Source organism: Microtus oregoni, unplaced genomic scaffold, assembly GCF_018167655.1.
Source record: "Microtus oregoni isolate MIOR12 unplaced genomic scaffold, Mior012 000003F_ref0000135, whole genome shotgun sequence".
NCBI classification, from domain to species: Eukaryota; Metazoa; Chordata; class Mammalia; order Rodentia; family Cricetidae; genus Microtus; species Microtus oregoni.
In genome coordinates, this window is record NW_024543062.1 from 53,497,201 (window position 1) to 53,513,887 (window position 16,687).

The 16,687-nt window shown below is 36.8% G+C and overlaps 1 protein-coding gene across 3 annotated transcripts in view; it reads right to left on the reverse strand.

Moving 5' to 3' along the window:
* Dpp10 (dipeptidyl peptidase like 10) overlaps positions 1 to 16,687 on the reverse strand; it is a 1,484,741-nt gene that overhangs the window by 104,147 nt on the left and 1,363,907 nt on the right. For all 3 annotated transcript variants that reach the window (XM_041649248.1, XM_041649247.1, XM_041649249.1), the window contains exon 8: positions 8,077 to 8,197. In XM_041649248.1, coding sequence (XP_041505182.1) covers positions 8,077 to 8,197 — 121 coding nt within the window. The remainder of the gene's footprint in view (positions 1 to 8,076; positions 8,198 to 16,687) is intronic.

Consider the following 16,687-nt stretch of genomic DNA (forward strand, 5'->3'; position numbering starts at 1 on the left):
TTTGAATAATAACTTCAATTGGAACATATTCACAAGTCCAATCCTCTGAATTAGAAGCTCAAATTTCTCTTGTAACCACTTTGAGCTCAATATGGCAGAAAACAAAATAGAAGAAAACCAAAACCTAACAAAAAGTCCAGTCACTTTGCTTGATCCGATGATAAAGCTTACCTGCCAGAAATGAAGTATATTGTTACTACACAAAACAAGTGACTTGTAAATCCTTCTTTGTTCCATAGTGCTGATACATTTAAAAAATAAAAATGTTGGGATTTGGCTTCTTTGTCCCATAGTGCTGATACATTTTTAAAAAAAATGCTAGCAAGTTAGATCCATAAGTAAAGTATTTCTGACACAACCTTAAGGACTTGATTTTAGGTCACCAGAGAGCATGTAAAAGACAGACATGCTTGCCCCAACATTGGTGATTCCAGATCTCCTCTAGGGAGTTTAGAGGAAGGGGGGGGGGGAATCCCTGGACTCTAAGGTTTCATCTTTCTTGATATATGTGGACAGAATGAACAAAAGACTCTATCTCAACCAAGGTGACAAAAAGGAAGGACCAACATCTGCAAAACGAAGAGTGTAAATAAGAGCATCTTTAATAGAATTTCCTCAACAGACATCTTTGAACAAGCACCACTTATTGAATTGCAACCAACAGGGCATTTATTTAAGGATTATGCTAATTATATTACATTATTTACAAACAATTTCTTTTTACAAATCACACTGCATTCTAATTTAGTGTAGATTGGCTTTTTTAAAAAAAATAAATTTGTGTGGTTTAGAAATTTTTACTGTAGAGCAGATGGAGTTTTCAACACATGTAGTTTTTTGTTTTGTTATTATCACGAATACTTAAAAACACACAGCCACAAACATGAAGTGCTTCTCAAAATCTAAGATACAATCATTTCATTCAGATTAACAGGCTCTTCTAAAAGACAAGCTAGTTTTTATCCACCTGTAATCAACTTAGACAGACAAGATTTCCTGAAGGCACCACTGCAGTTTGTGTGGTTGTTCTGTTCTACTTACTTTCTTCATGTTACTGACAGCATTCTTGTGGGATTTGCTGTCTTTACTCACCTCCCACCCCCTTCTTTCAGTCCCATCTTTTGTAGTCCTATGTTGTCCTAACCATGAAGGTCTCAATGGTATGCCAGTGAATCTGCCAGCTTCTTCCCTGGCCCACATTTTCTATAAGCCTTTGTGTCACTGGTTTCCATGGGTCTGTCTCGGTATGTTTACTTTACCTTATTTTCTATTTCTTGTTTCACCGGCAGTCAGCAAATGCCAAGCACTTGATAGACTGATGAGGAAGAACATTAAAAAAATGGCAAAAAAATAGGTATTTTGCCTTGTTCTTTTTTTTTTAATGAGACTTATACAGTGGTAAGTGTGTGGAAGGGAACTGTTAAGGCTCTGTTGTTTATCTTTCTTCTTGCTGTTTTTAGAACAAAGCAAGGGCCATTGTTTTCTCTATGGAGCACCTTAAATTCCTCCATGCCACCAAACTGAGCTCAGATTGTAAATCTACTGAACAATCTAACATGACCTTTATTCTTATCTGACTACTCTGAGCAGAAGGGTCTGTTAAGTAATAGTTGGTCAGTTCACTGCTTTGTCAATATTCCAGATAGACACCATTATTCATGTTATAATACTGTGCTCACATTTGACTGATAAATTAATTCTATAGATGTGTATGAATGTCAGAGAATGACCCTTTAAAGCACACGATAAATAATTTGGGCATGATTAATCTTCTTGTTCTAAATACCTAAAGATTTTCATTATTTTAGTACATGTATGTGCGTGTTGTGTGGTGTGTGTGTTTGAATGTGTGGTAACATGAGTGCAGGTGCCCACATAGGCCTAAAAAGGCATTGAACCCCCTGAACCTAGAATTACAGGTAATTGAGAGCTAACTGATGTGCTAGGAACCAAACTTGGGTCCTCCAGAAGAACAGCAATCTCCCTCAACCACTTAGTTTAGTCATATCTCCAGACCTCTGCCGCTCTCAAAACAGTTTAAAGTCCCAGAAATTTTTCTCTAATAAATTAAGTACTTAATGAGGATTTTCCTTTTATATAGTTACAGATATTACACATATTTATACATTATTCTTTGATTATATTATTTACTCCATTATCCTCTCTTAATTCCCCCATCATTTCAAGCTGTGATGTTGGAAACTGTATATTATACATTCCTCCTGTTTTAGTCAATTTACAAGTTCTTTAAAAGAAACTTTGACATACTACCTTTCATTGTATTTCTGTATCAAATCCAGAAGGTAACATTAGAATTACTTTCAATATATATAATATGAAAAATTATCTTATATTTTGGAATTTTTTTGCACATTTCTCTGAATTTTGAAAACTTTTCAAAATAGGTTTATATTTTCTTATGAATTGAATGGTTATAAACTAGAAGGAAAGAGACTTAAGATGATGCTCTGAAAGGTGTGTGAGTACTCCACTTAGTGTCTTTGAGCATTAATATTGTGCTCACAAACTGGCATGGTAGAGAACAGACCATGTCCCGTCCTGAAAATTTGTCATAAAACCACATTGCTTTTCTTTAGAGACAAGATGTTGTTATGTAGTTCATGTGGCTGGAACTCACCCTACAGCCGAGAATAATTTACTTTCAATTTTCCTGCCCTCCAAGTGCAGAAGCACACGGTGCCACCTGGCTTGAAGCTTTCCTTGTATTTTATGTGAGCTATTTTTATTCCCACCCCCCATGGCCTTTAGAGAAGTCAAGTTTTAATTTAAGAAAAAACTACAACATGCTATGCCCCTTCTGAGTCTCCCAGATATAGGAATTTAGATCAGAATTGCTTTCTGTGAAGTCCAAGGAAGGAAATCTCTGCTTCTCCAGGCCACATGTCATCAGTTAAGAGACTATACAGAGGTATGTCCCTGACTCACAATCTGGACACTGAAGAGGAAGAAAGATGGAGTGTAGGAACTGCTGGCACATTGGGGAAGCAAGGGGACATGAGAAGCACAAGCGGGGAAAACCAAAGATTGCTTAACCCCCACTGCCAAATCCTTTGAAGTGGTTATTTTGGTAGGATTCCTGTTGGAAATTGGGTGAAAACTGGACAACTCATGAACAATAGCATTCAGAGTGTTTGGTTGAGGAAAACGCCAGAGACAGCTGATGGTGTAGGAGCCAGAGGATAAAGCTTAACCTGCATGGCAAAGCCTGTCATTGTACAGATTACCTTCTGCAATTTGTCGGGTCTACAGTGACGTCGGAAAGGAGTCTGTGACCTGTTTCCTTGTGATCTTGGACTCCACCACACTGCCCATGAGCAATTGAGATTTTTAGACTATTTAATTGCTTACTTACTCATTATCTATACTATTCATAATATATTTGCATTATATTAATTTATGTTTATATTATTTATTTCAATATAAATCTTATTTATATATTAGTTGATTTTTTAATTTATTACGTTTGTTAATTTGCTGACATTTATAAATACGTTTATACTTACTATTAATTGTATTTTATAAATCAATTATACATAATTTTGGGTTTTTTTGAGACATTTTCATATATGTACAGGGTTTTATGTATCCCAGAATGGCCTTGCATTCATCTTGTAGCTGAGAATAACCTTGAACTCCCAATCTTTCTTTCCCTACTGCCAAGATGATGAGATTACAGACAAGTACCAACATGCCCTCTGTATATGGTGCTGGGGACCAGTCCAAGCGTTTTCTGTGTGATACTGTACCATACAAAAGTACTTGCTAACAGATTTCCGTCCACAGTCATAGAGTTTTGTTATCATATTACATAAAAGAATTGAGGCTTGGTGAGGTGCTCTGCAGGTAAAAGTACTTGCCTCCAAGCCCCATGACCTGAGTTCTGTCTTCAGAAGCTACATAATAGAAGGAGAGGAATGACTCATACAAGTTATCGTCTTACACACACACATACACTATGCACATTTGGCACATACACAAACACAAAATAACCACACACACACACACACACACACACACACACACACACACACAAATAAAGAAGTAAATCCAAAGATAATCTTTAATATTTATTCTTAAATTTCACAAAAATGGAATGGTTATGATCCCCATCCAGCATTCCTAAGAAAGTCAATGTCTCAGTCCTCTCAATCAGTGCTGAAGCCTGAGGAGCAAACCTATGCAAGGGACCTTGAGTTTTTACCTTGTTCGCTTAAAATAATCACAAGGTGTCACCCATCATAGCATGCCAACAGACTGTGAAATGTCTGTACTTACATCCACTCCTCTCCTCTGAGATAGCCTCTCCTTCTCTCTGCTCTCTCACTGTGTCCAACACCACTGTTTGTTAGTGACCCAAACCCAGCGCAATAGATTCGTTCTTCGTCTTTTCTCGTGCACCCATCTGCTTAGCCACTAAGACCTAACCGATGATGCTACTGCCTCATCGATTTTAGAATTTTCCCTCCAAGTGCTTTAGCCTCAGTTTTATGACTCATTATCTCCTGATTGAACACAGAAACTATCTTACATAATAGCTGTTCACAAGTCCCTTTCACCGTTAGTCCCACACTCTACACTATCACCAAGTGACCTATCTCTGTGGAAGAGCTAATCTTATAACTCCCTGCTATACCAGCTTCTCTCATTTCCCTACACACCAGTAACAAAATGCCCAAAGTCCCAGCTCATTGTTACAGGTCACTGTTGATCGTGCTTCTTAGTGACCTCTTCTGTCTCATTTTACACACCATCGCTGTCAAGGCATTTGAAATCCCTAGAGGCAAACACCTGTTCATCCCTTCTGTAGCTTTGCAAGCTGTTTCCTGGGGTTAGACATTTTTTCTCATGTGCAATTGTGTGTGTGTGGGGGGGTGGGTGTGTGTACATCCTTGTATGTGCACAGTTGTAGAAGTCAGAGGATATATCAAGTGGCAGTCTTCATCTTCTACCTCCTTTCACATAGGTTTCACTTGTTCACCCTTCTATTCTGCAGACTAATTGACCTTCAAATCCCAGATATTCTTTTGTCTCTGTCTTCCTTCTCTGCTAGGGGCACTAAAATTACAGATGCATTTGCACTACTACACCAGGTGTACATGGGTCCTGGTGATTCTAAATTGGCTCCTCATTTTTGTGTATCAATGGTTTTACCCATATCTCCAAAGCCCAATACTTCCTATTCTTTCAATATCTACTCAAGGGGCTTGCTTCATGAAAAATGTTTTGTAAATAACTAGAGGAGGCTAATACAACATTCTTCTTTAGAAACCTACATTTACTATGGTTGAAGGACTGGATACGGCTTCTTTATCTTTCAGAGTCTGCTGCAGAATTAAGAATGTTTTGAATACAAGAGGCTTCTCAGAGTCTCTGTTTCTCCAGACAAACTATCCCTCAGTTTCTGCCTTCTAGAATGATTGAAGTAGTCAGCTTTGTTCTGTTTTGTTGGTCAGTGCATTCCTCAGCATCTCTAGTAACTTATCTTTGAGAGAGAGAAGTCGGAATTAGCTTCCAGAATTCTCAGCAGAGAACTAGTTTGATATGGTGTGTGTTTAGCTGCTTGTTTTTACTCTTCCAAGCAGTAACTATTTCTAATGCTGCCATTCACCACAGCTCTCACACTCCTTGAGACAGTGCTGGGTGTTAAATAGTTTTACCTGATGCTTGCATGTAAATGAAAACCTTTTATGCACACACACCCATATACACATACATCCATATATATGTATGATGTGTATATAAATGTACACTCATATGCCAAGACCTCAACCAACTACACATATACATCTAAATTAGACTACAGCTCAATTAGACGACTCTACTTAGTAACATCATTTACTGAATGTAAGGCCCTCAAGGACACATGGTCACTTGCACATGAAGTAGTCCTGGACTACTAGAATATAGCTAGATTACAGATGGCTAACAGTAAATTACCATTGAGTGAGAAAATGGATGAATGGATGGATGTCTGAATGATTTGTTTTTAGTTTAGAACTAAAAGTATCAGCATGCTACCATACTGCGGGGAATACAAAGTATCCTGTAAGAGCCTTGTGACAAGTAGATACACCTGCTTTCCCAGGACTGTTTGGGATATCCTTATCACACTCTGTGATATTTTCTTTCCAGGTGAGTACTGAGAATGGAATTTAAGCAGTGATGTCTGAACTGGTAAGATGGCTTAGTTGATCAAAGTGCTTGCATCATGAGTTCCATCTCCAGACTCTACATGATAGGAGGACAGAAGTGTATCTGGCAAGTGTTGCCTGATTTCCCTATACATGCTGCAGCATTGAACACATCACACCTCTCTCTCTCTCTCTCTCTCTCTCTCTCTATCTATCTCTCTCTCTAACACACACACACACACACACACACATACATACTATAAAATATCAAAAAAATTAAAAAGTGGTTTTAGATACCCCATATGAGTAATTGAATATTGATGTTTACTGAGATTTTTAATATACTTTTATTTTTAAAGGGAATGCACCATCTCTAGAAATTTCAAATTACTGAAAAAAATTACAATTACTGACGTATAGTATACAGTTATTATGTGTCTTTTACATAATAGAGCAGTTATGAGCTAATATGTATACACATACATTTTATGTGTGGACCATTTAGTGTCTTCTGCTGTACTGTCAACTTTTGAAACAGTTCCCTTGTCTCATGTTGAAGCAGCTGTATATATGAATTATCAGCAATATTGGTCTAGAAAACTTATGAACTCCCATTTGTACGGAGGCGATACAATGTATTAAATATGGAAGGTTTTAACTAAATGGGTTTGGTTACAGAAAATAATAAAATACTCTCTAAGTGAAAAAAAACGATAATATAGACCAGAACATTTGCATTTGAAAAATTTGAGATATGAAACTGATTTTCTCAATTATTCATCTTACTTTATAACTTGTGATCAAGTAGACTGGCTCACCTTAAATCTTGACATAGTTAGACAATTTTGATTGAACAGTTGCAAGCCTAGGTATTAAACACAGGTCTGATCTCTCATTCTTGAGTACAACTAGCTAATAATTACTCCATGTTCAAAACTGGACAGAGGTTTTCATTGTCTAATTTGCTTTGATTTGCTCAGTTATTAATAAAACTTGATTTAGCAGTATCAAAAAATTATGAATTAGGTCCCATTTTTGTTCCCATGTAGCAGTTATTAAAACATAATTGAATGTCCCCCATGAAAAGGACTAAAATCAATCAAATGGTTTGTGTAATTTTTTAAATTTATATAATTTTAAATTTTTACTTATTTTTTATTTTTCTTATAGAGTTTGTGTTTGCATGAGTTTATGTGCATGGTGTGCATGTGAGAACCCATAGAGGACAGAAAATAGCATTAGCTTTTTTAGAATTTAGTTTAAAAAGAGTTGTGAGCCACACTGTAGGCTAGGACCAGATCACAGATCTCTTGGAAGAGAATCAATTGCACTTAAGTGATGAATCATCTCTTTAGCTCCTTATTTTTATTTCTAATAATGTTCAAGTGAGTACAGATACCCATGAAGTTGATGTCTCTGGCACTGGCATTACAGACAATTGGGAAACACCTAATAGCAGTGCTAGGATGGGAATTCTGGTACCTAGGAAATGCAGTTCAGTCTTTCAGCTAGCTACCAAGCCATCTCTTCAGTCTTTCTTGGGCAATTTTTAACAAGTAGGAATTTGCATCTTGTTTTCCAAAGAAAAACAAATTTTCTCCAACTAATTCCAGAGTGATGTAACTCTACGTATAGAAGTTATGTGTCATCAGTACTGAAACTGGTTTAGCTCAGTGTAAATATAGTCATAGGTATCCACATATATCTACTCACCATAAAGCATGTGTGTAATATGCATGAAAATATGAATCACAGCCAGGTAGCATGTGAGCACATGCAGTAAGACAGCATGACTGTCTGGACAAGAAATGCAGAGGAGAAGAACCAGGGAGACAATGGATGTCTGTTACAAACAGACTTTTCTTGGAGGTTTTATACACAATATGTCATTTTGTCCTCTGGAAATTAGAATTGTCCAACTCACCTTCATATAACCAGTCAGCAATACCATTAAAAACAATTCCTTCTTTTCCTGAAGATGTCAGTCGTAAAGAACTGCTCTTGATATCAGGTTGATAGTAGATATTGTTTTCAAAAATATAAATCTGTATTAGGAAACAGGAAATAAATAAAACCCAAACATGTTAGTATACCTTTCTTAAATGTTTGTGTTAAGGTATGAACCCTGGATAGCTAATAGTGTTATTCTCTACCTGCTTTCAAACTGATATCATTTCATGTTTATATTCATACAGCATTGAATGACTAATACCTGTATATATCCTTCCTTATCTTATCAATATCAGGCTGTCATTTGGAAATTTTTGCATGGCCTTTCTACTTTTAAATCTATATTTTCATCAATGATATTTCATCTACTTAATAATGCTTGTACTGCCAAATTGTTTTGGCTGTGAAATGATATTTTGCAAATTCAAAGAGACTGATGACTGCCACTAGATGCTATTTTAATAACAGCAAACTGACTCCTGACTCTTTGCTAAGCTTCAATATGAGGTCTTTGTTTCTATATAAATGTGCCTGATGATCAATAAAATAATCTTGGAAAATCCTACCTGTTCTGTGCATATTGACTCACATGGTCACTAATGACAAGCAGTAATAAAATTCCTTTAAGCTGGTAAACAAAATTCAGCTTTCCATAGACCCATACCCTTTGGCAACTCCGTCTTCAGGAGCAGGAGGGGCTCTAGCAGACCCTGGCATGGCAAGCATGGCTGTAGCAGGCATTGCTCTTTCCCCATTCCCTCTGCCTTGCTACAAAGCCCTAGATTACATTCCTAAAATTCGCCAAGATCTATTCCCTCATTTGGCCACTTCCTCCCCTTAAAGCTGACCACTGAGATCCAGCTATCAAACTATTGAAGTACAGCAATTAAAAGCTTGCTATTGGTTTCTGTAACTAACCTGCCCAATAAAAATTAAATACCTTATCATAACAGGTGTTTTCCCCTTTAACCTTTATAAACTGCCATTTGCCTATGACACATGTCTGTCACAAAGGCAGTTCATTGTTCCTCCAGGTTAAATATCTGCCCTACATTGTTCTTTTCCCTTCTCCTTCATCCCCAAACTCCTGTCATTGTCTCTCTGGGGATGAGGACTTCATCTTGTAGTTTTTGTACTGACTGTGGTCCTTTCAGATCATAGTATTAATAGTATAGCATCATACCTGAGAGCTGAAGAGTTTCATTATGAATGAGTTTTTGGGTGCATGTTTGTGTGTTTGAAGCAAGTGTATACACTGAATAAGACTGTTGAAGCTGGAGGACCACTTTAGGTGTCTTTCCCAAGAGTTGCATGTATATTTTTTGAGAAAGTTTCTCTCATTAGCATGGGACATGCCAAGTCAATTAAATTGGCTGGCCAGAGAGCCCCAATGATCTCAAGATCTCTACCTCTGGGTAGAGCTAGGATTATAAACTAGGTAGCATGCTCAGCTGTTCTTAAATGACAACAATTGAAATCAGGTCCTCATACTTACAATGCAAGTGTGTTACCTATGAAGTCATTTCCCAAGCCCCCAAAGAGTCATAAATTGAACATATCAATAAGTTTTCCAAAATAATTTAAATCATAATAGCTCCAATACCAGGATCAACAATGCTCACAAAAAAATGATGTCTTTTTTTGTAGAAAATTCAAGATAAAATTACTAATTATTCATTATCAAAAATGTCTTTAATGCCAAATATTTGAAATTGTTCATCCTTTTATAGAAAAAAAAATTTCTTCCACATATTAGTGGCTAAATTGGTAATTATATCTACTAATTTGTGTTTAAACAATGAAAAATGACCCAGTCCTGTCTTTTCTTCTTTCTGCCCTACCCAGGAGCACATGTGAACATCCTAAATTATTGGTGGGATAATGGTGAGCACGACCAGTTTCCCACCCACAAGTAAACTTAGATGTTGCAGAAAGCAAGCAAGAAATGAAGTGATGGCTTTACTTAGTTTTAGGTACACATTACATAGTACAATCTGCCCTTCATTCATCTTCTTCCTGCTACTACCTATTTATTTCCAGGTGTAAAGCAGTGGGCCCACCATAGTGGTTAAGAAATGAACTAAGATGGAGGGTAGAGCATGATCACCATGTCAATAGCCTATAGTTACAGATTCTACCAGCTACAGTGTTGTGTGTGTGTGCATGTAATTTGTTGTTTTCATAAAGTATTACCTCAAAGTTTTAGCCAGCTTAAATGAAAATAAGGGTGTGACTACAGTGAAACTATAAATCCTGCTCCAGGCCTCTGATGCCCAGTTCTGTGCTATGTAGACACACATTCACAAACCCACAAGCACACATAATTAAAAATAAGAACACATTCTTCAAACCAGTCTCTACTGCTTGTAATGGTGTTGGAGGATCCATAAAGATTCACTGCAGTTGGGAGAGTGTTGGGACTGTCTTCCATTGTAGCTTGCAGTTGGCGAAAACATGTAAATAAAAGCAACCACAGATGGCAGCAATTGCCAACATGGAAATTAAGAAAGTTTGGTGACAACTCTTATATCTCTATAGAATGCTTCTGTCATCCCCCTATCTACTAGTACATATGCTTGTTTCTATGCATTGAGTTTTCCCAACAGCATTTAGCACAGAATTGCCTATGTCATCTGGAAGTCCTCGTCTTTGTTCTTTCAAATCAAGACTAAGAAGTTATCTTATGCCAGACAGTGGTGGTGTGTTGCTTTAATTCCAGCACTCAAGAGTAAGAGGCAGACAGATTTCTGTGAATTTGAGGCCAGCCTTATCTACAGAGCAAGTTCCATGGTTATATAAAGAAACGCTGTCTCAAAAAAAAAAAAACAAAGAAAAGAAAACAAAACAAAGCAAAAGTGTAAAGTAATGTTCTACTGCTATGAAGAAATACCATGACCAAGGCAAATCGTATAAAAGAAAGCGCTTAATTTAGGGCTTGATTACACTTTCAGAGGTTTAGTCCATGACTATCATATCAAGGAGCATGGCAGGAGCCAGGAAAGAATTGTGCTGTGATGTGGGATTCCCCTCTGTATGGTATGAATCTGTTTTATGTGAGTTCGAGGCCAGCCTGGGAGCTAGTTCCAGGACAGGAACCAAAAACTACGGAGAAACCCTGTCTCGAAAAAAAAAAAAAAAAAAAAGAAAGAAACTGTTTCAGCCAATGGCTTAGCTGAGTAAAGCCAGGCAAGACATCCAAACATAGATATAGAAAGAAAGTAGGTGGAGTTAAGGAAAAGCCATGTAGCTGCCAAAAGAGACAGACACCTAGAACCTTTACCAGTAAACCACAGCCTCGTGGAGATACACAGATGAATAGAAACTGGTAAATTTAATATCTAAGGTCTAGTTAGAAATAGGTCTGAAACATTGGCTTAACACTGTTGTAATCAATATAGTTTTTGTGTTATTATTTGGGTCTGAGCAGTGGAAAGGAATGAGCAACCTCCATTTACAGTGCTGTTAAAACAGCTGAGAACGTTGCATCCTGAGTACAAGCTGAAAAAAAGACTAGACCTGGAATGGGCTATTGAAAACTCAAAGCCCACCTAAATAACACAATGGGAAACATGAGCCTCTAGTTCAGGGTGAATCATAATAGAGGACCCCTGACTCCCTCTCTTCATCTGTCGTTCGAGTCTCCCTCTCTCTCCTTCCTTCCCTCCTTCCTTCCCTTCCACCCTCCAAGTTCATTTCTTCTTTTCTTCTTTTTTTTTGATTTTTGTTGAGCTCTACATTTTTCTCTGATTCCCCCCCCCTCTTCTCCCCTTCTCTTCTATCCTCTTCCAAGGTCTCTATGCTCCTAATTTACTTAGGAGATCTTGTCTTTTTCTACTACCCATGTAGATTATACCTATGTATGTCTGTCTTAGGGTTCTCATTGTCTCATTGTTGTCTAGGTTCTCTGGGATTGTGATTTGTGGGCTTTTTTTTTTTGCTTTATGTTTAAAAACCACTTATGAGTGAGTACATTTGGTAATTGTTCCCTGTTTAGATCTGTACTCCATTTTTTTATTGGATTATTTGTTCAAAAGATGACCAATTTCATCAGTTCTTTGTATATTTTGGAGATCAGACCTTTCTCTGATGTGGGGTTAGTGAAGATCTTTTCCAATTCTGTGGGCTGTTGTTTTGTCTTGTTGACCATGTCCTTTGATTTACAGAAGCTTTTCAGTTTTAGGAGGTCCCATTTATTAGTTGTTTCTCTCAGTGTCTGTGTTACTGGGGCTGTGGTCTCCTGTGCCAATGCATTCAAGCGTACTTCGCAGTTTCTCATCTATAAGGTTCAGTGTGGCTGAATTAATGTTGAAGTCTTTGATCCATTTGGAATTGAGGTTTGTGCGTGGTAATAGATATGGGTCTATTTTCATTCTTCTACATGCTGATATCCAGTTATGCTGGCACCATTTGTTAAATATGCTTTCTTTTTTCATTTGATATTTTTGGCTTCTTTGTCAAGAATCAGGTGTTCGAAGGTGTGTGGATTAATATCCAAGTTCATTTCTAAGTAGCACAAAGCCATACTTCCAAATCCTTCTAAAACAATTCCACATAACAGGGACCAAGCACTCAAACTTATAAGTTTATGGGGATGTGGGAAGGGATTCTCATTTTAATCACCACAAAAGTGTAATTACTAGGATCACAATGAGATTTTGTTCTAATTTTGGGTGGAATTTTCTCTTTGTTATCTAGAGTACTTTCTCTGGATTCCTTTGTACCAGCAATGCATATGTTTGACAATTTCATATCACAGTCAGCACTTGTGTTTCTTGATCAGTTGATTAGTTCACTGGTAGTTATTCAGATATGAGGCACAATCTCTTTGTTATTTTGATTGGTATTTATTTTTGATTAATGAATACATTTATATCTGTGTAGATTATAGATGCTCATATCTCAGTGAATAAATTGTCAATGTTAATTTCAAAGATGAACGGTCTCTGTGATGGCAAAATTAATTTGGCACATGGGTTAATTGACAACAGATGTTTAATAATTATAAAAATTAAATATTTATTTGTTTTTTAATTTTGTGTGTTCATGTGAGAGTATGCATATATGAGTATGGGTGTCAGTGGAAGCCAAAAGAGAGCACCAGATCTCATGAAGATGGAAACACAGATGGTTGTGAGCTGTCCATTAGGGGTGCTAGGATTGAACTCAGGTCTTCTGCAAGAGCAGTACACACACTTCACCAATGAGCCAACTCTCTAGCCTCTTTATATTCCTAGAAGAATGCTGCCTGGTGACAATTAGGGTGGTCACCAATGTAATGACAGTAGAAGGCCATTTCATGCACCTTCTCCACTATTGGTAGTAGTCTTAGCTAGAGTCATCCTTGTGGATTCCTGCGAGTTTTCTAAGGATCACGTTTCTCCCTAACCCCCAAACTCCCCCCCAACCAAAATATTTTTTCATTATTCTTAACATCCATCCCCCAACCCAATCCCTCATGTTCCCATACCTCCATACACCCTGATCCCAATTCACAAGATCTCTTCTATTTATCCTTCCCAGGGAAATCCATGTCTCTTTCCTTATTATCTAACTTCTCTGGGGCTGAAGATTATAGCCTAGTTATTCTTTGTGTTATATCTAATATCAAATTATGAGTACATACCTTGTTGGTCAGTATGATTTATTTTCTAGTTCCATACATTTACCTGCCAATTTCATGATGTCATTGTGTTTTACTGATCAGTAATATTCCATTATGTAAATGTACCACATTTTCTCTATCTATTCTTTAGTTGAGAGGCATCTAGGTTGCTTCCAATTTCTGGCTATTTTGAGTAATGCTGCTATGAACATAGTTGAGCAAGTGTCCTTGTGAAATGATTCAACATTCTTTTGGTATATGCCCTAGATTGGTATAGCTGGGTATTGAGGTAGATTGATTCCCAATTTTCTGAGAAATTGCTATACTGATTTTCATAGTGGCTGTACATGTTTTCACTTCCACTAGCAGTGGAGGGGTGTTACTCTTGCTCCATATCCTCTCCAACATAGGTTGTCATTAGTGGTTTTGATCTTAGTCATTCTTATAAGATAAGATGGTATCTCAGAGTTGTTTAGATTTGCATTTCCCTGATGGCTAAAGATATTGAAAAATTGTTAAGTGTATCTCAGCCATTTGAAAATCTTTCATTGAGAATTCTCTGTCTAAATCTGTATCCTATTTTTAAATTGGATTATCTGGTATTTTGGTGGCTAGTTTCTTTAGTTTCTTATATATTTTGGAGATCAGCCCTCTGTCAGTTGTGGGGTTAGTGAAGATCTATTCCCATTCCACTGGCTTATGCTGTTGACGGTGTCCTTTGGTTTACAGAAGCTTGTCCATTTCAGGAGATTCCACTTATTAGTTGTTAATTTCAGTATCTGTGCTACTGGTGTTATATTCAGGAAGTTGTCTTCTGTGCCAATGCATTCAAGGCTACTTCTCACTTTCTTTCAGCTTCAATGCAACTGTATTTATGTTGAGGTCTTTGATGTACTTGGACTTGAATTTTGCACAGGGTGATAGAAATGGATCTTTTTGTATTTTCTACAGTCTGACATCCAATTATGCCAGCACCATAATATGAAAGCATCACCAGGCCTTTTTCTGACATAGTTTCTGATTCATGTTTCAATTTCAAGTTCCTTCTTGAGTGCCTGCCTTAATTCCCCTTAATGATGACCTACGATTTAGAATTGTAAGCCAGTAGACCCTTTCCTCCTCTAAATTGCTTTTGGTCATTAAATTTGCCCAGCATCAGAATGAAACTAGAACAATAACTTGTTAAATTCCCTAAGCATGTATGGTATAGAAAATTGAACACTTGTTTCAAAATATTGTTTTGGGGTTCTCCCTCAGTGTGTAGAATGCTTGTCTAGCATTCATGAAGTCCTAGGTTCAATTTCCTACATTATATGTAATCTGAATTGTAACTGCATACCTATAATCTCAGCACCAAGATGATGAAGGTAGGAGGAATACAAGTTCAAGCCAAGAAAACAGAAGGCTCTATCTTAAAAAAAAAAAAAAAAAACGGAATAATAGAAAGGAAGAGAAAAAGAAAATATTTTTGTAACATGCTATTTTGAAAATGAGCTATATGAAAATCTTGCAGTAATTAGGCAAGAGAGATGGCATACATTCACCCAGACATACACACATAAATATAGATATTATAGGCACTTGATGATTTATGACTACAAATAGGGACAAATACCATACTTTCTTTAGACGGACAAAAACACAGTATATGGACATCATTAAAGCAAAATTATAACATGTGTATGTACTCACATGGATCATAAATATTGTAAAAATTCATCAACTTGAATTACATTATACATATAAGATGATTTTACAAGACATAATATTTAGGACTATTGTGTGTGTGTGTGTGTGTGTGTGTGTGTGTGTGTGTGTGTGTGTATATACACTCATGCATGTGTATATAGGTATGTGCAAAAGACAGAGGAGTTGAATTATCCACTGATGGAGTCATTAGAGATGACCCACCTTGGGCCGTGGTGGCGCACACATTTAATCCCAGCACTCGGGACGGAGAGGCAGGTGGATCTCTGTGAGTTCGAAGCCAGCCTGGTCTACAAGATCTAGTTCCAGAACAGGAACCAAAAGCTACGGAGAAACCCTGTCTCAAAATAAAAAAAAAAAAAAAAAAAAAAAAAAAAAAAAGAGAGAGAGAGAGAGAGATGACCCACCTAAAGTGGTTAAACTCAGGTCTTCTGCAAAAGCAGTAAGCACTCTTAACTGTGGAGTTATCTAGCCTTTATAATCAACTAGCTGCTTGCTGTGTATAAAGTACTAATTCTACTTTGCTACAGAATCATCTCTGGGACAGAAAACAGACCAATCAAACCACCTACCTCTGACACTCTTAAAACAAGGTCTTTATGTGGTAGTTCTCATTAGCTATCCTAACACCTAGGAGGTGATTTTAAACACCCCATCTTTTTTGAATACATACAAATTCCTTAAAGTATTTGTCATGTTTCCTTGATGGATCAGATTTCACTGAATATTCAAGGAAAATGTTCTTGCCAAGCAACAAAGAACACTACATTTTAAGAAAAAGTTTGAAGGAATTACTATTTAATTTCAGGAAGTAAAAAAATCAAGAAGAAATGGAAGTCTAGTCTGATTTTTATAGCTTAGACTCCTCTGCTATCATAAAAGAGTACAAATAAAACCTAAGTGCTTGGGTCTTATAATTAAAATAAATGAAAGACAAAGGAGACAAGAATAATTCTTACTAAATATATGAAAAGACTACAACGCTGATGTACTGCTTAAGAAAGGCAAACTACTCTGTGCACTTTTTTTATTGGTATTTATTGAGCTCTACATTCTTCTCTGCTCCCCTCCCCTCTGTGCACTTTCTAAATCTTACTGACTTTTGACAGATCAGAACATCTATAGAACAGAGAGCTACAGAAACTCCACTCAAAATATATGCATTACAGACATGTGTGTATAGATGGAAAGACACTTCAATCAATAGACGGGTATATTTTTATATTTGTTATATGTATTAAATATATATCTTGACCTGGTGATATATCTCATTGTG